This window comes from Acomys minous (genome assembly GCF_964271855.1).
Source record: "Acomys minous genome assembly, chromosome: 3".
NCBI classification, from domain to species: Eukaryota; Metazoa; Chordata; class Mammalia; order Rodentia; family Muridae; genus Acomys; species Acomys minous.
Genome location: NC_140485.1, coordinates 19,809,279 through 19,830,193, shown reverse-complemented (window position 1 = coordinate 19,830,193; position 20,915 = coordinate 19,809,279). Strand labels below are relative to the sequence as shown.

Sequence of the window (20,915 nt, the reverse complement as noted above, 5' to 3'; positions counted from 1 at the left end):
TGGTGCCTCTAGCCTCCACAGGCTCCTGCACTCAAGTGCACAAACCCACCCACATACACAGATTTAAAAACTCCAGTAAGCCGTCGGGGGTTCAGGCCTGGACACTCACATGCCGAAGGATCACATCACACTGTTGCCCCTACCCCTCTGGCAGCAGCTGGTTTGCTCGGTCTCTCTTGTGCAGCAAGCAGTTTAAATGAACTTGGCCCGACGGCTGGAGAAAGTAAGGGAGGTGGGTGGGCTCTGCTCCCAGCTAGCTGTTAATAAAGAAAAAGACTCTGGATATCCTAGGTGCCCTTTACAGCAGCCTTACACCGTCTGATCGTCTACTCCTCCCAACAGCCCTGGGAAGTAGGGACCCGTCATCTTTTCTCTTTAAAGCGGAGGGAACCAGGTGAAGGCTGTGTTTGCACTGGGTCATGAGATCAGCGGCCTGCAGAGCAAGCAGTCTGGCTTCAGATGTGTTTGGTTTTTTTTTAACTACTTATTAAGAGGCTCCCTAAGACCCAAGAGCCTGTTTGCACCAAGGCCTCCATTCTAACGTAGATTTAGGTTCCTTAGGCTCCCCGGCTGCCTTCCCTGGCACTGGGAGAATACTGGAACCAATGTCATTTGTGCAGTAGCTAGGGCTCCTCACATGCTGCTCTAGTTTCATTCTTACGCTGTAATAAAATACTCCGAGAGGAAGCAATTTAGGGAAGCAAGGGTTTATTTTAGCTTACAATCCCAGGTTACAACTGTCACTGTGGGGAAAGCCAAGATGGCCGGGGCTCGGAACAACTAGTCACACTGCATCCATACGAATGCGGGCGTGCTTACTACGAGGGTAGCTTTCTCCGCCTTCTAGCATTTACTTTTATTTGATGTGTATGATTGTCAGTCTGAATGTTATGTCTGTGCACCACGCACACACCTAGTACCTGCAGGGGTCAAAAGAGGGAGTCAGAGCCCCTGGAGCTGGAGTTATGGACCATCGTGAGCCATTGTGTGGGTGCTGGGACTCAAACCAGGTCCTCTGTGAAAACAAGCACTTGACACCTGAGCCGTCTCTCTAGCCCCTTATCCATTCTTCAACGGTCAGGGACCCAGGCCAGGTATGCTGGCTAATTTGATGTTAACTTGACATTGCATAGAATCATCTGAGCTGAAGGACCCCCAGTTGAGAAAACGCCTCCATAAGATCAGGCTGTAGAAAAAAAAAATCAGGTTAGCCAAGCCTATAGAACATTTTCTTAATTTAGAGATTGATGGGGGAGGCCCCAGCCTCTGTGGTGCTGTCCCTAGTAGGCTGGTGGTTCTGGGCTCTATAAGAAAGCAGGCTAATAGAGGCACAAGGAGCACGCCAGTGAGCTGTACTCCTCCATGACCTCCGCAGCAGCTCCTGCTTCCAGGTTCCCGCCCTTGTTTGAGTTCCTGTCCTGACTTCCCTCAAATGATGAAAAAAGATGTGAAACATACACCAAATAAGCCCTTTCCTCCCCAACTTCCTTTTTGGTCATGGTGTTTCATCATAGCAATAGAAACCCTATCTATGATACCAGGAAACAGTGCCACATAATTTTGGGCTTTGGCTTTCCACATCAATTAAGACAGTCCTCTACAGACATGCCCACAGGCCAACCTGATCCAGGCAACCCCTTACCAAGACTCTTTCTTGCCAGGTGAGTGCAGGTCCTGTCAAGTTTGAATATTAAAACTAATAGCCAGGTGTAGTGGCACACACCTTTAATCCCAGAACTGGGGAAGCAGAGGCAGGAAGATCTCAGTGAGTTCAAGGCCAGCCTGGGTGTACAAAGCAAGTCCAGGATGGACAGCCAGAGCTACCCAGAGAAACCCAGTCTCAAAAACAAAACGAAAGAAAAACCACCATCACCACCACCAACAAAAACCAACCAAACTAAAGATTCCACCAAGATTCCTCCTTTTACCCTCCCCCATTTCAAGACACTAACTTCCCTCCAGCGATGGAGAAATCTGTCTCTGCCTGAAAATACATCGGTATCATCTCAGAATGCTGCACCCTCCTTCTGAACCACAGTGGCTCTCTCACACCTTGCAAATGCTTCAGGATTCTGCTTCTGTACCTTGATGGACCGTGTTTGCCATGGCTACCTCACCTTGGTTGCCTCAACATCCAAGACCATGACCTTGCCTCAACACATGGCCATGAACAGACTGAAGCAAAACACATAAAAAAACAGGGAGAAAATCATGAGCAAGTTCCTTACTCATAATTACTTAAAAAAAAATTGTTTTAACTGGCAGAACACTAACAGCCCTAACAAACCAACTCCTTTTATTCAATGTTTCATAACCTTGGAATAAAGTAAGGGCAGAGTGTCTCATCTGAAGATGCCAGAATTACACCCCGGGGCCAGTGTCCTGGAATATGAACTTTGTTTTCCAGCCATGACCTTGGGGGGGGGGGGGGTTGAACAGACCTGTGTAACTATACCGTTTTGAGTCTATCAGATTATAGGTCACAGGACGCTCAGGTGAAGTTATAATTTACAACATTTTTGTTTCTGCTCCAATGCACTACCTTTGGAGATGAACTGCAGGGAGGGTTTTAGGGCACTCTAAGCCAGGTATTTCTGCAAAGAATACTTAACTCTCACTATAACCCTCATGGTTTAAATCTCTCAAGGAGTGGCGATGGGTTAGTTCTGAGCTTAGGCAATAAAACGGAAAGCCGAATGCGCAGAACTAATCTATGTCAGAACTACACCATATACTATGGAGGGGACCAGGAAGCAATCTTTGTTTCAGAAGGATGGGAAAACTTTCAGGATGCGAAGCGGACATCCTCTTTTCCTACGTTCTAAAACAGGCACATTAAAACAAAAACAAAAAACGCTCAAAACGAACACTTCCTGAAGATCTATTGAGTTCCAGCCACATGCTTATACTTTAACTAATACGATTCTCCTTCCTGGGTAAGAATTTGTAACCAGAATACCTGAATTAGTACGTACAGCCTGTCGCCACAAGCCCCGATGAGCAGACAGGAAATGCATCTTTCTTGGGTTTTACACACAATCCTAACCCGTCCTCTGGTATCCTCACACTGCTAGCATTTCACGTCCCTGAGCACTTGGTCTGAGACGCCTAGGGTTTGTTCAAGGTGACACACACACTGCAGCAAGTCAGTAAGAATTCGAATCGGAAGCAGCATCCTCCCCGCTGCGCCACAGCCAGGGCTCAGAAAACGCAGGTCCGCCGCGGGGAAACTAATGACCCGTGACTCTCCCCCAGAGCAGTGCCACAAACTGGGAACGCAAGCCTGTCCTCGTGACTCCTGAAATCTTTCCGTTTTCACCCAAGTGCGTGACTGCGGGAGCCGGGTGGCCACGTGAGAGCCCTCCACCCCCCCCCCCCACTCCCGGCGAGAAACAGATCGGGTCCGGCCAAGGGCAAGTCTCAGCCCACGCGCTCTTCCGCGGCGCCACAAAGCTGACCCGGGCCCGCGTGGGAGAAACTCGAAACGACCTTGGTTGTGGCCTCTGAGTCCCCGCGTGACGACCTGTGGGCCTGGGTGAGACCTTCCCTACAATGCCCGCCCGCTGCGACCCGGCGTGGCCAGCGCAGACAGGATAACAGGGGCGAGGCTGCAGGGAGGAGGCCAGCCAGTCCCACGTGGACCAGCTTCCCGTCGGGGGCGGGGCCTCGGGGGCGTCCCGACCAATCAGCGCCGCTGTCCCGCTCACCAGGCTAGGCGCGCCGGACCAGCCGGCGGCTACGTCACGGCAAGGGCGGGGCTCCGGGCGGCAGCGAGGCTCCGCCAGGTCACGTGGAGCGCGGAGCGGGCTATAAATAGGAGCCGGCGGCGTGCTCGCTGGATGATGGCCGCCGGCGTGCGCTGCGCGTTCTCTTCTCTCTGCTGCTGAGGTACCCGCGGCTGCTTTCCGAGTGGGTAGCGAGCCCCTCCGGCTTGTTCCTTGTCCTGTCGTCCCGGACTGTGCATCCGTGGCTCCAGCCTGCCTCGGCCCCGTTCCCCTGGTCTCTGCTCGGCCCTCAGTTTCCTTTGGTGAGTGGCGGCAGGAACCCTTGCAAAGGTTCTTTCTTCTCTGGGGTGGGCCCGGGGTGAGGGAAGCCGGCGGGCGGGTGTGGACTGCGGGGCCGCGGGATCCCGCTACGTTGCTGCCCGCCTTCCGCCTCCTCCCTCCCCGCCCCCCGCCGCACCCTTCCGCGGGCCTTTTTCGGCGGTCCCCGGCAGGCGCGCGCGCGGGAATGGCCTTTTTCCGGTCTTCCACGGAGGAGGGCGCGCGCGCGCGGGGCCTGGCGGCAGAACTGGACGCGTGGGGCGGGGCAGGGCGGTGTGTGTGTGGGCCCTGAGATAGCCATGTGCCCCACCTCACACAGCCTTTTGGGGACTAAGGACAGAAGTGGGGGGCGGAGGGCACTGCGGAGTCCCAGGCTTCCTCCTTTCCCAGGGATGCGCCGCTATTGTTATTTTTCTCCCACTTCGTCCCTTCAGGATGAACTTGCGTCCTTTCTCTAATCCGCCATGGAATTCTGCTCCGTGCTTTTAGCCCTCCAGAGCCAAAGAAAGCCCAGACAACAGACGCCCAAACGCAGCGTATAGCAGTAACTCCCCCAGCTCGGTTTCTGTGCGGTAGTTTACAGTATTTAATTGTATATAATATATACTATTTATTGTAGCATCTTCAATACCTCATTACGTTTACACATCTTGAACGCCGGTCAGTAATTCTCTTATAATTTAAAGAACCACTACACTATAGAAAATGTCATCTACTGTGGCACCGATTACTAGTACCCTAGCTACCGTTACTGCGTCTACTCCCGTCCCATCGATGGATGACTACCTATGGATGCTCATCCTGGGCTTCATCATTGCGTTTGTCTTGGCATTCTCGGTGGGAGCCAATGATGTAGCAAATTCGTTTGGTACGGCAGTCGGGTCAGGTGTAGTGACTCTGAAGCAAGCCTGCATCCTAGCCAGCATCTTCGAAACGGTGGGCTCCGTCTTGCTGGGGGCCAAAGTGAGCGAGACCATCCGGAAGGGCTTGATAAATGTGGAGGTGTTCAACTCAACTAAAGAACTCATGGCTGGCTCGGTCAGTGCTATGTTTGGTAAGTTCTTGTTAAACCTTCTGTTCTTTCCAGTAGTAGAGCCAGTTTGTATCATGAGGGGGGGGGTGTTCCGGGTTTGTTTGTTTGTTTGTTTTTGTTGTTGTCCTGAAGCTTTTCCCCTTATTTTCATGAGACTTCACTGGGGTAACTAATGGGATTTTGCCATTTAACTAACAACATCTGATTGATTCTGTTTTAGGTTCTGCTGTGTGGCAACTAGTGGCTTCATTTTTGAAGCTCCCTATTTCTGGGACCCACTGTATTGTCGGTGCAACCATTGGTTTCTCCTTCGTGGCATGGGGGCAGCAGGGTATCAAGTGGTCGGAACTGATAAAAATTGGTATGTTTAATTCTGCGCCGTTTAGGTTTTTTTTTTGTCATGTGCTTTAGTTCTGTGTATGGGGAGTGAGTACGTGGTGTGAAGTCGGGCAGATGTAAGAGCATCAGAGTAGAATGCCTAACTTTTCAGGAGCATGCTTTCTTAGTTTCATTACTTGACACTTCACTTTGTCTTCTATTTCAGTGATGTCTTGGTTCATTTCTCCACTGCTTTCTGGTATTATGTCTGGAATTTTATTCTTCCTTGTTCGTGCATTCATCCTCCGTAAGGTAACCTTTCTACTTAACAACCTTTTCGTGAGTCACATTCAATCTTGTTCAAACTCAGTATTCTTTCAGATGTGACTGGTATGTAAGTATGTGGCTTTTGGAAAGGTAAAATGTTCTTTGTTCTGTATCTCCCGTGTGTTGAGGAGTTCTGTGAAAGAAGCAAGTTTTTACTGCCCCGGAGGGCATTCAGGAAGGAAAAACTGGGTAGTTCTGTGGGCTGCCAAGAAATAAGATTGGGAATGAAAAGTAAGGACATTTGTTTAAGATGGCTTTGTCTGGCCCTGTGCAGGTTGCTGCTTTATCTAAACCACCAGTACTTAAGTACAGCTGGAATTGTAACCTTTGCGTTCAGCAAGTTACAAAATCCTTTCTAAATTGCCAGTTAAGTGGGCCTCTCCCATGCTGATTGTCAGGGACATGCAAGATTCTAGATGGGGCCTACTTGTAGGTGCTCGGTTTTCTCCAGTAAAACGAGCGGGCAGAGATGGGTGGTTAAGGTTTCTTCTTGTTTTGTGGGTTTTTGCTTTAAAAAATCAGGCAGTCGTTGAATTTCCTGACTATTTAAAAGTCCCCTTTGAGAGACCCAGTGGCATTTATTTTATCATAGAGTCTGATCCTGGCTCCACAAAAAAAAAAAAAAAAAAAAGGAGACAATAAGGGGTTATGTTGGGCTGAATTACAGTGAGAATAAATGAATTTCTCTCAGGAGACACGAACTGTCCTATTTTTAGGATGAATGGCTCTGTACAGTCCCTTGTTAAGTTCTTTTAAAATTCTCCTAACCTGTAGAAATCTGAGTGAGGGGAGATAGGTACTTTATCGTAATGTGGGTTAGACTCCCTGCTTCTTGATCTAGTTCTCAGGGTCTCTGGGGAATGAGTGGTTTGTGTCTTTCCCAGTAGACTCCTCCCCTGGCTCCTTCCTGATACTCACCGTTCTGTGTCCAGCAGAAGGTGTTTAACATGTTGGGCACTGGGGGAAATCTCCTTAGTTTAGCACAGTGTGACTGGGTAAGCAGTTCACTGACGCCCAGCTTCTGGATTTGATATTCTTCATCTAGCAAGCAGGTATGATTAGCACCCCACCCCCTAACTGTAGTGTATGGTGACTGCATCCTCACCAGTACTCAGGAATCTGTTTTTAGTGTTCCTGTTAGAGCCACGCATCTCTCAACCTACCAGGAGAATTAATAGGGTGCCGTCTGGATTCCTGTTTCATAAAGGTTTTTTGCTGGTCCTTTGGTTATTAGGAAATTGATCACTCTGATTTTGGAGAGCCTCCAATTAATTATCTGATCTCCAGAAAACTGATTGGTGGTCATTCCTGGAGAGGGGAACAGTGGTGCAGAGGGAGTTCTCAATGCCCAGAACCTCTCATTGAGGATACGTGCCATTATTCTTTGTTACAGTCTCAGGCAGCCCCAGCTAGTTTTGAGCCTCTGATCCTCCTGTGTTCACTTCCACATTCGTGCATTACTGGTATATGCCCCAACTTCCACCTTAACAGAATTTTATTTTATTTTATTTATTTATTTTGGTTTTTGAGACAGGGTTTCTCTGTACAGCACTCACTTTGTAGATCAGATTGGCCTTGAACTCACAGCGATCTGCCTGCCTCTGCCTCCTGAGTGCTGAGATTAGTGGCGTGTGCCACCATGCCCAGCTTCAGGAATAGTTCTCGTAAGAGTATGGGGTACGCATGGTCAAGAATGCCAGATGACATTTAGTACTGTGCTGACTTTGAGGATCTTCCCTCTCTGTCTCTCACTTGCTTACTAATTCCTCACTAACAGATGAGGAGCTCTTTCCTGTCCATTTAACTGAGTGAGGTATAGTCACATGATTTCCCCTGCTTAAACTTTTAACTTCTTTGTCTTGTTCCTTCCCATATTGGGCCGAAAACAGTTCCTGGAAGTCTGTTTACTTGACTGAAACCTAGTGCATATATATCACTATGTAAAAGACAGGTTCACATGATGAGAAAACCATTTTATAAAAATCACTAGGTATGGTAGCATATGCCTGTAATCCCAGCACTTGGCGGGGTGGAGGCAGGTGGATCTCTGTTTGAGGTCAGCCTGGTCTACAAAGTGAGTCCAGGACAGCTGAGGCCGCACAGAGAAACCTAAACAAAACAAAATCACTAGCCTAGTACAAAGACCTAGGAGGAGGCTGGAAGAGGCCTTTCTTATGTATTTTCCTTGACTCTTAGGAAGTAACAAAGTGTTCTTTGTTTTTTAACCACTGAGCCTATATTTCACAGTGTATTTAAGACTAGTCCTTTTCTAGGCTATCCCAAGCTGTATACTGTGTTTCAAATTCATTATTATCTTGCTACTAAGTCACTATAGCCCAGATTAACTTTGACCCGGGGGTCTTCGGCTTCAGTTAAATTCAGTGCTGGTGTTATAGGTATATACACCGTGTTCATGGTGGCCCCAGCTGTGCCTCTGCTTAGTTCAGGGAATACTTAATTTGGCCTTAAAGGGGGAAATATATATAGGGTGCTTTTTACCTGATGGGCCAATTAATAAATAGACTTTGACATTTGATAAAGGAGTCTCTATCTAATGTCTCTAGAATATTTTTGAAAGCCTGGATTGGCTTGTCTACCTCAGGTTCTCTCTTCTGCCTTTAGGTGTGGCCTGTAACTGGCTATTCAGGGTGAGACAAGGGTTCTGTGGGTTGTTTCTGATCTGGTGTCTCACTATTAGTGTCCTCCTAAACAATGGGTAAAGCTTAAAATTAAGTGTTTTCAGTGAGAGTCTGTACTGATTTGAAAAGATATCCTTTATGATGGACTTTATGCATTTTCTTTAACTTCACTGATTTTTAAGCCACCCCTCCCCCAAGGTCTTGATGATTGTCAGAAACTTTGGAATCCCATTTGAGTCTTCACCTCTGTCTCACCCTTATGATTTTCAACTGGAATTGTGACAAGCTTAACATCAAACTTTTTATTTTTTTTTGGAGACAGGATTTCTCTGTGTGATAATAGCCCTGGCTGTTGTGGACTCACTTTGTAGACCCGGCTGGCCTTGAACTCACAGAGATCCGCCTGCCTCTGCCTCCCAAATCCTAGAATTAAAGACATGAGCCTCCACACCTGGCTAACATTAAACTTTTGTGTTGAAGGTTTGCTATGTTCTCATTCTCTTAAGTGTTTGGCTTGGAAGTTTTTCTGTGGAACTATAAAAAATGCATACTAATTATAATGGGAACTGTTTTCATTTTCAGTCACAATGGCCTTTGGTGATTCTTAAGCATCTCACAGCTTTGCCTTGGGGTCTTTGTACTTACACCTCTGCCCACTGCCCCTATCCCCACAGTGGACAAAAATGGCTTGCACTTCCCATATGTCAGCCTGACTGATGTACTCCCATGCTTCAATTAAAATGTCCCTCCCCAATAACATCCTCTTACATGGCTTTTCCCCCATAACATATTTGTGTACCCCGTACGCTAGTGTGACATTCAGTTCTATGAAAGTGGGGACTTGGTCTGCTTCCTCTTCTCTTTCAGGGCCCTGAACAGTGACAGTCAATTGATTGAGTAAATGACTAGGTTAGGTTCACAATTGATTTAACTTTGTACTTTGGTAAAGCCTTATGGCACATTGATCAGATACATAGATAAGATGGTTGGTTGTGTATAGTCTGCACTTTTTTCTTTTCTTTTCTTTTTTTTTTTTAATTTAAGGACACAGAACATCAGGAAATCGGTATTTTAACTTGGTCTGTTTATCTCTTCAGTGCACCCTGAGGCCTGTGTTCAGGCTTACAGATGGACTTTGGATAACCCAGAGGAACTGATTATTTGAGTTATCAGCTACCTCCTTGTTAAGAATAGGGAAAGTCCCCTATGGATAGAAGGTGGCATTAGCTTTCTTAAGGAGCAAATGTAGGACAAGCCAAATTGGCTTTGTAGAAATTGTGGTGGGAGGCTGCTGTTGGCACCATGATTCCCTGGCTTGTCTTGCCGCAGGGTGCTCTGGAAATAATAGATCTATATTTACAACTTTTAAGATACTGGTCTTACTGTTTTACAGGCAGATCCAGTTCCTAATGGCTTACGTGCTTTACCAGTTTTTTATGCCTGCACAATTGGAATAAACCTCTTTTCCATTATGTATACTGGAGCACCGTGTAAGTACAAATCAAGATATTTAAATGTGAATTTAAGGTTACTTACAAAACTTGCATTAAATGCCCAATTTACCCCTTTTTGCTTTACAGGGCTGAAATCTTCTAGAAGGTGGCTGTCCTGCGCCCATTTCAGAAGGCTGCAGGCTAGTGTATGCTGAGTTAACCTAGATAGGTTTTCAACCAAAGAGACCTGCTCAGATTCTAAATCACTACAGACCTTTCCTCTTTAGTCTTCACAGGATCCAATGATAATATGACCTTCTCCCTTCCTTTGTCATATCTGCTAAAAATGCTGAAAATGATACTGGGTTCAACTACTAAAGAGTCATTAGTTAAATCTGTTCTTCAATAATTGGTCATTTAGGACTGGTTGTTGGATGTCACTTTTCTCTTCCAATTGGAGCAATTTTGGTTTTTAAGTTCTCAGTTTGTGCCCCTGGATTTCCTTGAAGGAGAAGAGTTGGATGTGTAACACCTGGTCTAATCACACTTGGAAGAAGAATTTCGGCAGCTAAGAGGAAACATTTGAGAGGAATATAAAGGCTCTGGTGTTGATTGCTTTCCTATTGAGACTAAGGGAGGCGAGAATTTGGTTATGGCAACTGAGATATTGATAGCTTGGACCCTGTGAGGCAGAGCAGTACGGTTCTGGCATCTAGGTTCATTTGACCTGCCGGTTCTCAACTACACAGGACCTTAGACAGTTACTACACTTACTCAGCTGACTAATCCGTGGGAAGAGGAGAGAGTGTGTGCTTCCCAGGGCACCTGCTGTCTCTACATAGAAAGGACTGAAGCAGCCGAGCGACTTAGCCTTGTGGTTACATGTGCGCTCACCTTCAGTTCTTAAAGGGCTTTAATGCTTGTGGCCTCTAAATTGGCTCCACCTCTGCTTCGTAGATTGTGGCCTGTTTGTTATCGCCCCTGAAATGATGTAGTTAAGTAACTGCACAAAACAAAGCAGCAGAGTATTTTTCCCATTGTCGTTCTTGAAGTGTCAGTAAAGAAACAGACTTATGATAGGACTGGCCTTGATACCTGGACTTTGCTGCTTTTGTGTGTCCTTTATGGATCATTTATAAGGAAACCCAATCCTTTTAATTCCTATTTTGAGTTGGAATGTGGACAAATTTAAATTGTAATAGACTGATTAAACCTCATATATATTTCACTTTGTGTGCCGTAAGTGCCTGGTCACAATTGAAAGCAGAGCTTACAGTGGAAAGACTGGTAGCCACCCCAGAACTTCAGTTGTGAAGGATCTGTTTGTGTCTGACTCTTAAAGGCCTGTTCTTAGTATCTTTGTCTCTTTTTACCGTGCTGGGGATTGAATCTAGGGCTTTCTGTAAGCTGGGCTGAGCCACAAACAGTTTTGAGGGAACACTAATGTTTGCATTTTATAAGTGACAATCTGTGGTAAGCAAAATCAAGTGAAATAAGTGCAGGTAGCTGAGCTGCTGTGGGAAGGGACATACAGACAGTGGTGCCCTGGGTTTCTGGATTGTGAAATGGCCTTGACTTCAGTGCAGCCAGTAGCCCCGGTTGCCTGTGTACCCGTGGTAAGCTGATTCTGACCAACACTGCTGATCCTGAGAGCCTTAGGCCAAGGGAAAAGTATTGGAGAATAAGTCTCTCTCTGGCTTGTTAACAGAACTATCACTGAACTTGTACTTTGTGAAAGACAACCACTTGAACAAGTGTCTTCCTATAGCCCTGTTTTCTATAGCTTGATGATGATTTTGCCGAGAGAATCAATTTTCCCAAAGGCTGCCTGGTACAGTGAGTTTGGTAACTTTGCACAACCTTGAGTCAGCAGGATACTGACCAGATGCCTTCCTTTTTTGACATTAAAATAAATCATGTGTAAGTGTACTATGTGGCAGTTAGAGTGAGAGCTGTGTGGAGAGAGGGTGCTTCGGTTGGTTTTATAGCTACAGGTCCTCGGTGTGGTGCTTCTTTATATCTGCAGGGCCAAGAACATGAGGAAACTTGGCGCACACGTGCTTCAGTGGGGCTGGTTGCTGTGGGTGTGAGACGGTCATGGGTTTTTCTTCATGTCCATGTAGCCGCTAGTCTAATGAAACTCCGGAATGGCAGCAGCTGTCAAGGGTGACTGACGGGCTGACTTGGGGAAACCCTCCTTCCCCACAGGAGGGTTTACACATTGTTGCAGGGGGCTGTTGCCCTGGGGTTTTCAAGATGCACCATTTTATCTCGTAGTGCTGGGCTTTGACAAACTTCCTCTGTGGGGTACCATCCTCATCTCGGTGGGATTTGCAGTTTTCTGTGCCCTTATCGTCTGGTTCTTTGTATGTCCCAGGATGAAGAGAAAAATTGAACGTAAGTAATACAGTTTAGTAGTGTTCTCTCTCTCCTCTCTGCCCCTGCCCTCTACCCCCTCTCTCCCCCCTTCATCTATAAGAGTACACTGTTTGGACAGACTGGCAACATAGGGGTTTTAAATGAACTAAAACTGTCCTGAGACCTAGCTAGTAAGCATATGTGACTAAGGATAGGTACACACTAATTCTGATAGAGGCGGCCTCTGCCTCGGCTGCCTCTGTATGCCCAGCATAATGCCGACACACACTCAGGCCCATTGTCTTTGGGCTAGAGCTGTACCACGTAGAGGGAAACAGTTCTAGATAGAAGTAATGTCTTAAGGTGTTTGAAGAACGTTTTTGTGGTGTAATTAAATACTGAGTAAGTTTTGATTAGTACTAGTCTTTGTATCTTTCTTAATGATTAAGATGATCTAGAAGAATCCTATCTGCCCTTTCAGCATGTGGAATGTTAGTTTGCCGATCCACAGCAGTGCAGGGATGCATAGACTGCAGTAGCCTTAGAAGAATGCTGTGTCATTGCAGCTGAACTGAGGAGCCGCCCGGAGCTCTGTGCTAGTCAGCTGTGCTGCGTGCACGGTGGGGATGAGGCTTTCAGGACTCTGACCTCATTTTTGTCTCATCTTGAAGGAAAGACAAATTTTACTTTAATGCTATCCTAGTGTGAGGTGCCTGAGCTAGTAGGTGAAGGTGTTGAACATTGACCCCATGGGAGACGATACTGCCTGGCTGCTGGGTGTGGAGGTGTTTGGACACGACTGTTACAGCTCAGTTGTCTACTCTCGGCCTAAAAGTTGGGCGATTCCTTAGGAAGTCTAGCTCTTCAGTCAGCTGCCACCCTCAGCCTTGAGCTCCCTTTTATGACCAAGAGCTAAAGAGGGTTTTATGCTTATAAATTATAAGTGTAAAAACCAAGAAACCCTAAAATATTTACTATCCGGCCATTTATAGCAGTTTATCATCCCCCTTTTCCTCCCAGTAGTGGGTGTGCCACATGGCTGGCTTGCTCCCAAGGGAAAGATGGGCTCCTGACAGGAAGGAGGACAGCAATGTTAGCTTAAATTTTAACTAGAATTTATACCTACTATTTTGAGATGGGTTGCAGGGGTGGATAGAAAGGGATGTGGAACAAGGTAGTATAGTCAAGTCAAACCAAAAATCCCTCTTATTTTCTAGGAGAAATAAAGTCCAGTCCCTCTGAAAGTCCCTTAATGGAAAAGAAGAGCAACTTAAAAGAAGACCATGAAGAAACAAAAATGTCTCTTGGGGATGTTGAGAATGGGAGTTCCATGTCTGAGGTGGCATGTGCCACTGGGCCTCTCCGGGCTGTGGTTGAGGAGAGAACAGTGTCGTTCAAACTTGGGGACCTGGAGGAAGCTCCGGAGCGAGAGCGGCTTCCCATGGACCTGAAGGAGGAAACCAACTTAGACGGCACCATCAATGGTGAGTTTACTTCCCAGGGTTCCCTGAGTCCCGTGGCGGTGGAAGGGCTGCTATTCTGGACTGATGTGCTTTGCGCTGACTTACCTTTTGGTCTTGGCTAGGTGCAGTGCAGTTGCCTAATGGGAACCTTGTTCAGTTCAGTCAGACTGTCAGCAACCAGATCAACTCCAGCGGCTACTATCAGTATCACACCGTGCACAAAGATTCTGGCTTGTACAAAGAGCTGCTCCATAAGTTACATCTGGCCAAGGTGGGAGACTGCATGGGAGACTCTGGGGACAAGCCCTTGAGACGGAACAACAGCTACACTTCCTACACCATGGCAATCTGTGGCATGCCCCTGAATTCATTCCGTGCCAAAGAAAGTGAGCAGAAGGGAGATGAAACGGAGACTCTGACGTGGCCTAATGCAGACAGCAAAAAGCGGATTCGAATGGACAGTTACACCAGTTACTGCAATGCTGTGTCTGACCTTCACTCGGAGTCGGAGATGGACATGAGTGTTAAGGCTGAGATGGGTCTGGGTGACAGGAAAGGAAGTGATGGCTCTCTTGAAGAGTGGTATGACCAGGACAAGCCTGAAGTCTCCCTCCTCTTCCAGTTCCTGCAGATTCTTACAGCCTGCTTTGGGTCATTTGCCCATGGTGGCAATGATGTCAGGTCAGTCCACATGACTCTTAGTGTTACTGACTGTTTTTAAGCAATCTTACCCTCCTATGTGTACTCTACCTCCTGGGGATCACTGAGTAATTGAGACAGAATGAGGTGGTAGTAGTTAAGAAAGCAAACAGGAAATTTGTTTACATTGTAAGAACGTTTTTAGTTTTATTTCTAGACAAGTTAAACAGATGTCTCTACCGATGGGAACTGAGTGTTTGGTAAATTGTGACATCAATGGTGAAAACTTAAAATCACTGACTGCTGTGAGAATTGATTGTAAACTACACTAGGGCCTGAGACCTGCTTTAAGCTATGTGTGGTAGGAAAGAGGCCACCAGTTACATACACTCTTCTGTCACAGCAGCCATGTTGGGCTTCTGTAGGGTGGTTTGCTAAGTGAGCAGGAAAGCTGGGTATAGACAGTCACAGATTGGGTCTTGACAAGAAATGATTCTGCCTAAAAACTCACCAGTGCCCCCTTTCTTCTTCCAGCAATGCCATTGGCCCTCTGGTTGCTTTATATCTCGTTTATAATACGAGAGATGTCTCTACAAAGGCGGCAACCCCCATATGGCTCCTGCTCTATGGTGGAGTTGGCATCTGCATGGGGCTGTGGGTGTGGGGAAGAAGAGTTATCCAGACCATGGGGAAGGACCTGACGCCAATCACACCCTCCAGGTGAGTAGGAGGATCGCACCTCAGGTAGAGCTCAAGCTTTTCCAGAGCCGCAGTGCTATGGAGGGCAGCACGTGGGGCTCAGCTAGGGGAGGATTTTACACTTGCTGCTGTTACCCTCACAGTTGGTCTGACCATTTTCTATTGCACTTACTGACTTGTAAACATTTTTTTGTCAGTCTGCTTAGCTCCAGAGATCACATAATTTAGAGTTTTCTGAGAAAGATGTGGTGGGGTAAATAGTTATATAAATATGGTTTTGATTCGGTAGCTAAAACCTTACAGTTTATTCAGAATAAAGTTCTCAACTTTTTTTCTTTGTTTGCATTTTGAGGCAGGGTCTCTGTGTATAGTCCTGGCTGGCCTAGAATTCACTATGTAGAGCAAACTGGCCTTGAACTCGAAAATTGATCTTCCTCTGCCTCCCAGGTGCTAGGATTAAAGGCGTGTGCCACCATGCCTGGCCTATCCGTTTTTTAATAACAACATTCCAGAAGAATTTAAGCCTTAGGTGCGAGGACCGTGGCTCAGTATAAGCAGGTTTTGGGGGTTATAGATGAGAAGTCAGGTCTTTGTCACTGAGTAGAACAAAGCAAGGTTAGATTCTGTTACTTGAGCTAGTGTTGGCTTTTCAGAAAACCCTAAATGACTGGCAGAGCATGTTTTTGAATCAACAGTGGTTTCAGTATTGAACTGGCATCTGCCCTCACTGTGGTCATCGCGTCAAACATTGGCCTTCCTATCAGCACAACTCATTGCAAAGTAAGTAGACTGCGACCGTGATGGGCCCTCAGGTCATCTTAGTAACACATGTGGCTTCACTTCTTTTTATTGATTTAGAAATGTGGAGTTGACAAGTGTAGACAGTGAGCTCATGGATAAAGCCCTCATTCTGCAACTGACCTGCAGTCATTTACGTTCTCTTAGGTAGAGCTAGCTGTGACTTCCAGGCCTGGACCTTTTGTCGCTCTGTCACTGCCTTGTTTGTTGAGCTTCATTTCTACTTAGCACCATTATGTTCATTTTCCGTGGGGAAGTGGTCAGTAGCTTGGGTGTCCACTGTCCAGCTGGGTCTAGGTGGGCTCCTCCCACTTGTGGTAGTAAACCCACTGGTTTGACACAGTTCGTGAGGCTCATTGTAAAAGCCTGGAGTGCTAAGACATTGAACTTTAAGAAGTTACTTGATGACTGTAACATAATTATTGAATAAAGAAGAAACCCACTTCCTTGGAAGAGCTGAAGCTAGTCCAGGCTGGGGCCTGCCCAGTCATTCTTTCTGCTAGGGTGTAGTTGGCTCACATAGCAGCAGACATTCTCTAGAGTAATTGTGAGGAAATCAGAAACTTAACTTACAAAAAGCTGGGGAATGGAGTCTTGTAATATTTTAGCACAGATTTAATGGTTGAATATCTATATTGCCTTCATCTTCCCATGGGTAATTTTAACTTGTTAGAAGTTAGCTTCTGGCTTGTGTCACATGCCTGTAATTTCACCGCTTAGGATGCTGAAGTAGGAGGATCACAAGTTCAGTCCTGTCTGGATGACTGAGACCAGCCGTGCCTTTCTGCAGACAGAAACTCCATCCATGGAGTGGGGATCATCACTTGACTGGGTTCCTGTCCCGGGTTACTTTTTTGCTGAGTAATATCTGGTCTCTTTCTCTCCTAGGTGGGCTCTGTTGTGTCTGTTGGCTGGCTCCGATCCAAGAAGGCTGTTGACTGGCGACTGTTTCGCAACATTTTTATGGCCTGGTTTGTCACAGTTCCCATTTCTGGGGTTATCAGTGCTGCTATCATGGCAGTATTCAAGTACATCATTCTGAAAGTGTGAGGCTGGGATCAAAGTCCGTGTCAGTGTCTGGGACCAACGTACACATTCCTGTTCCTCAAAGAATGCTCACAATGTTGCCGAAGATAGCCAAGAGTTTTAAATTTTGGGAGCTGTGGGAAGTGTAATTTACACTATAATTGCTTTTGTGCTAAATATGACTTGTCTCAAAATTAGCTGTGTAAAATTGCCAGGTTTCCATTGATTTGTTCTAAGGTCCCTTTTCTTCTGAGCTATGAATTCCTGTACATATTTCTCTACTTTTGTATCTGGCATTAATTCCGTTATGTTTTAATGTTGTCTGTAAGATAACTTACGTGGGTTCTTTTTAAACAGCCAGGCAGAGCCATTTGATGGCACATGCTCTGTCGGCCTCACCAGCTTCTTCCCCAACATGCACAGGGATTTAACAAACATGTAACTGAAGCTTCCCTTGTAGTCTCCCTTAGATACAGTCACGGCACTCTGCTCCCTGTCAGTTGTGGCAGGTTCTGTTGACATATGTGGGGACTTCTTAGAGGGCCAAGAATCTTTGGCACAGTGAAAATAAGTTTGTAGTAACTTCTTTGCAAACCGTTCGTGGACATGTTGCTAAGAAGTAGGAAGACAAAGCCACCTGGCCGTTGTGGTTATCCTTTGAGATTTCTGACAGTGTGGGATGGGTGAATGAAGTGGAATGTGAACTTTGGGCAAATTCAATGGGACAGCCTTCCATGTTCATCTGTCTACCTCTTAACTGAATAAAAAGCCTACAGTTTTTAGAAAATTTGTTGTCCTGCCTTTTGTTTTTATTGAGTCCTCAGAGTGCTGATGACATTCAGCGTTATGATGTTCTTAGGAGGATGCCTGCACCTTCCCAAATGAAGGTGCTATCCAAGCTCAAGCTCCCCGCTCCTTGATTTCTGTGACGTCCTGAATGACATTGCCCCACAGAGCAGTCGGCTGCATGGTGTTGATGAGAGTCACTGGACAATGCTTTTGCCACTTTATTAGAGTATTATAATAGAACTCATGACTAAGCCAGGAGAAGGCTACGGCCAAGAAGGTAGTCCACTGGAGATCTGTCAGTAAGTTTTCCACTTGCTTCAGGCCCTGAGCTGTTGACAGTCCTGAGCGTTGTGGCAGGTCTTACCTTTAGCTTGGAGCACCTGAGTGTTGCTGAGTATTGGCCGGCAGTAGACTCAGGCTGGCTGGCTGGCAGTACGATGGGAGATGGTGGACCTGAGTGTTAAATCCGGAATTCAGGGTTGAAAGGAGATGCTGAGAGCTGGTCCTTTCCTCAAGACTTGATTGATCCATGGCATGAAAGCCGAAGTCCTTCCACAATGTTGTGATGACGCAGCACAGTGCCCTCCACAGCTCTTTCCTCTTAGTGTAGGAGAACGTACTTAGACCAAATAGGAGGAGACCCTAGAAGCGGGAGGTGACAGGAGCTTGTAGTCTCTTGTCTATCAATGGCTACCAGAGACAGGGCATGTGCTGGTAAGAACTCTGGCCTATTTTTGTCAGTTATAGATGTTGCCTTCCCTTTTTTGAGACAGTGTCTCACTTAGCTGTCCTGGAACTCACTCTGTAGACCAGCCTGGCCTTAAATTCACAGTGATCCACCTGCCTCTACCTCCCAAGTGCTGGGATTAACGGTGTGCGGCACCAAGCCTGGCTCGCCTTTTTTTAAAACTTAAGGTTACGTGTATATTAGAGTCATCAGTAAGATTTTTAGTAAAAGACAGGTTCATTACTACTATCTGACTTTCCTGAGTAAACTGCATCCAGGTTGGCTGGTGGGTTTGGTATCTACTGCTGCATAAATAAACATAGTACTAATTACTCCTTTTCTTTTTCGGCCGGTTGTATTGGGAGGCATCTGCTTGTCAGCCCCAGTGGTTCTCAACCGGGGTGATTTTTTTTTTCTTCCTCTCTCCGCATGTTGAAATATTAGGAGACATTTTTGATTGTTAAATTTAGTAGCTGCTACTAACCGTGAGCATTCTACAGCACCACTGAGATTGAAGAAACCTGATGCGGGGCAGTTCAAACTGGACTGCTTGCTTGGGGGATCCCATAGGAAAACTCAGAAGGTAAAAATCCAGCTGCTCAGAATCTGGGTTCAGTGAGGAGACTTGCCATCACAGAGTCTAACCTCCTGTTCAGCCTTTGTTTGGCTGATGTGGATTTCCGTTGCCGTGGTTTAGGTCAACAACCTGGCGCACATGTCAGCCAGGCTGATGTGTGTGAGTCATTGCGTAAAAGTGCAAACTTCAATGCTAGCTAGCTCTTGAGTCTGAAAATCACATTTAGAACATACCAGCTACTCATGATCAGTGGAGCAGCTCAGCTCCCAGAGTCTGCAGATGCCTGCGCTCTGTGGATCTCACTTCCCCCGCAGAGGACAAGGCTTCTGGCTGCGTTGCACTAGGCCAACTTCCACTGCTGTTCTAGACTTTCCTGGGTCTTGAATGGAAACTGCTCTTGGCCTTAGATACAACTCATCAGTCCAGCCAATGGGCAGCATGACTTCAGTTTTTCTTTTTTGTTTTTTTTTAAAGACAGGGCTTCTCTGTTTTAGCCCTGGCTGTCCTGAAACTCACTCCACAGAGCAGGCTGGCCTTGGACTCACAGTGATCTGCCTGCCTCAGTCTCCTGGGTGCTGGGAGGAAAGGCGTGTGCCAGCACTGCCCAGCATGACTTCAGTTCTTAAAGCTTCTCTTAGATGGCCTCTTCCATGACTTTGCTATCACATCTAGAGAGCCTGCAAGTTGTTTATCTGAAATTTGGAGTAAGCTGAAAGCGCCATAGAAATGATAAGAACACTTACTGTGGCGCTGAGTAACTGCAGGGGTCAAACTACACATGAGCAGATAGGGAGGCCAGTGCTGCTGGGGTTTGTGGAGGGGTTGTTGTCTGCTTGGGTTGGGTTGGGTTGGCCTTGCTATGTGGTGCCGACTGGCCTTGGGGTTTGTGGCTCCCCCTGCCATGGGCTGGCATCACAGGCATGCGTCACTGCTCACACCTGGGCTGCCATTTGAGAGACTGTATCTGGACAGCCAGAGGGACTTACCAAGAGAAAGGATGGGATTTTGATGACAAGAATGAAGATGTCCCAGGTGGAGTGACACTGACTGAACTCACAGTAAGGGCTCTCACAGACATGGCACAGTAAAGCGCAAAGCGTAAAATGTTGGCAGCTGATCCAAAACCATGCCAATATTCCCAGTATTTTACATTACAGTGTATTGACAACACATTGTACTTTCTTCATTTTCTTCCAGGTATACAGGGTTTCTTTTCTTTCCTCTCTTCCCCCAGGGTTTTGTGGCTCAGGCTGGCCTCAAACTAGCTATGTAGCTGAAGAGAGCCTTGCACTTCTGATGCTCCTGCCTCCTCCTCCTGGGAATATAGGCATGCACCACACCTGGTTTTATGTGGTGCTGAGGGATTGAAGGAGCTTCCTGCATGCTAGGCAGGTACTCTGCCCATAGAACTACAGCCTAGCCCTGGGTCTCCAAGTTCTGAGCCTTGTAGTGGCCAGCTTAGCATTAACCCTTCCTTCGGGGTGTAAGTCTGTCTGTCTACTGTAGCATCTGCAAAGCAATGCTGCATCCCCTTACACTGTGCCTCTGGGATGATCCTTACAGCCTTTTTTTTTTTTTTTTTTTTTTTTTTTTTTTAATGATACTGCAGGGAGATCAAACACAAAGCTTTTAGTTTGCTTTTCTAGGAATTCTTGAATAGCTCTTAGGCTAGAAACATTTTTTAAAGTGAAAAACTATGGTGCCTCACCTTTGACCATGTCTCCTGGAGGGGGAGACCTGGTGGCACTCAGGAAGGACAGCAGGTTACCAAGAAGAGACTTGATACCCTATGAACATATACAGGCGGAGGTAATCCCCCTCAGGAACAGACATAGGGGAGGGGAATAAGGGGAAAATGGGAGGGAGGGAAGAATGGGAGGATACAAGGGATGGGATAACCATTGAGATGTAACAAGAATAAATTAATAAAGGAGAAAAAAATAGTTTTTATGAAAAAAAAAGTGAAAAACTAGGGCTGTCTTGGGTTAAGTGGATCAGTGGGTAAGATGATTGACATGAAAGCATTAGGACTTGGGCTCAGTTCCC

At 46.5% G+C, this 20,915-nt stretch overlaps 1 protein-coding gene and 1 long non-coding RNA gene across 4 annotated transcripts; one reads left to right on the top strand and one right to left on the bottom strand.

The window, feature by feature from the left end:
* Window positions 1–691: 691 nt before the first annotated feature.
* LOC311594653 lies at window positions 692–3,035 on the bottom strand. Of its 2 annotated transcripts, none has more exons than XR_014778180.1 (2): window positions 2,976–3,035; window positions 692–2,175 (listed from the first exon to the last, which is right to left on the bottom strand). It is a non-coding gene; the product is annotated as an uncharacterized lncRNA (long non-coding RNA). The 2 variants fall into 2 exon arrangements; XR_014778181.1 differs by having other exon boundaries at window positions 2,960–3,012.
* Window positions 3,036–3,776: 741 nt separating this feature from the next.
* On the top strand, window positions 3,777–17,563 carry SLC20A1 (solute carrier family 20 member 1). Of its 2 annotated transcripts, XM_084776535.1 has the most exons (11): window positions 3,826–4,027; window positions 4,478–5,097; window positions 5,297–5,437; window positions 5,621–5,706; window positions 9,754–9,850; window positions 12,071–12,190; window positions 13,369–13,635; window positions 13,737–14,295; window positions 14,788–14,973; window positions 15,648–15,732; window positions 16,639–17,563. In XM_084776535.1, exons 2-11 carry the CDS (start codon window positions 4,749–4,751, stop codon window positions 16,798–16,800), a joined length of 2,052 nt encoding a protein of 683 aa, XP_084632661.1. In that variant the 5' UTR covers window positions 3,826–4,027; window positions 4,478–4,748; the 3' UTR covers window positions 16,801–17,563. The 2 variants fall into 2 exon arrangements, with proteins under 2 accessions (XP_084632662.1, XP_084632661.1); XM_084776536.1 differs by lacking the exons at window positions 12,071–12,190; window positions 13,369–13,635; window positions 13,737–14,295; ... (1 more) ...; window positions 15,648–15,732; window positions 16,639–17,563 and adding an exon at window positions 9,941–12,064 and having other exon boundaries at window positions 3,777–4,027.
* The last annotated feature ends 3,352 nt before the right edge of the window (window positions 17,564–20,915 follow it).

Bases quoted from the DNA above. Each gene is read 5' to 3' on its own strand.
- SLC20A1 (XM_084776535.1), top strand. From the start codon at position 4,749: ATGTCATCTACTGTGGCACCGATTACTAGTACCCTAGCTACCGTTACT. The intron at 9,851-12,070 runs GTAAGTACAAAT...TTTATCTCGTAG, and splicing joins TATGTATACTGGAGCACCGT to TGCTGGGCTTTGACAAACTT. The intron at 13,636-13,736 runs GTGAGTTTACTT...GGTCTTGGCTAG, and splicing joins CTTAGACGGCACCATCAATG to GTGCAGTGCAGTTGCCTAAT.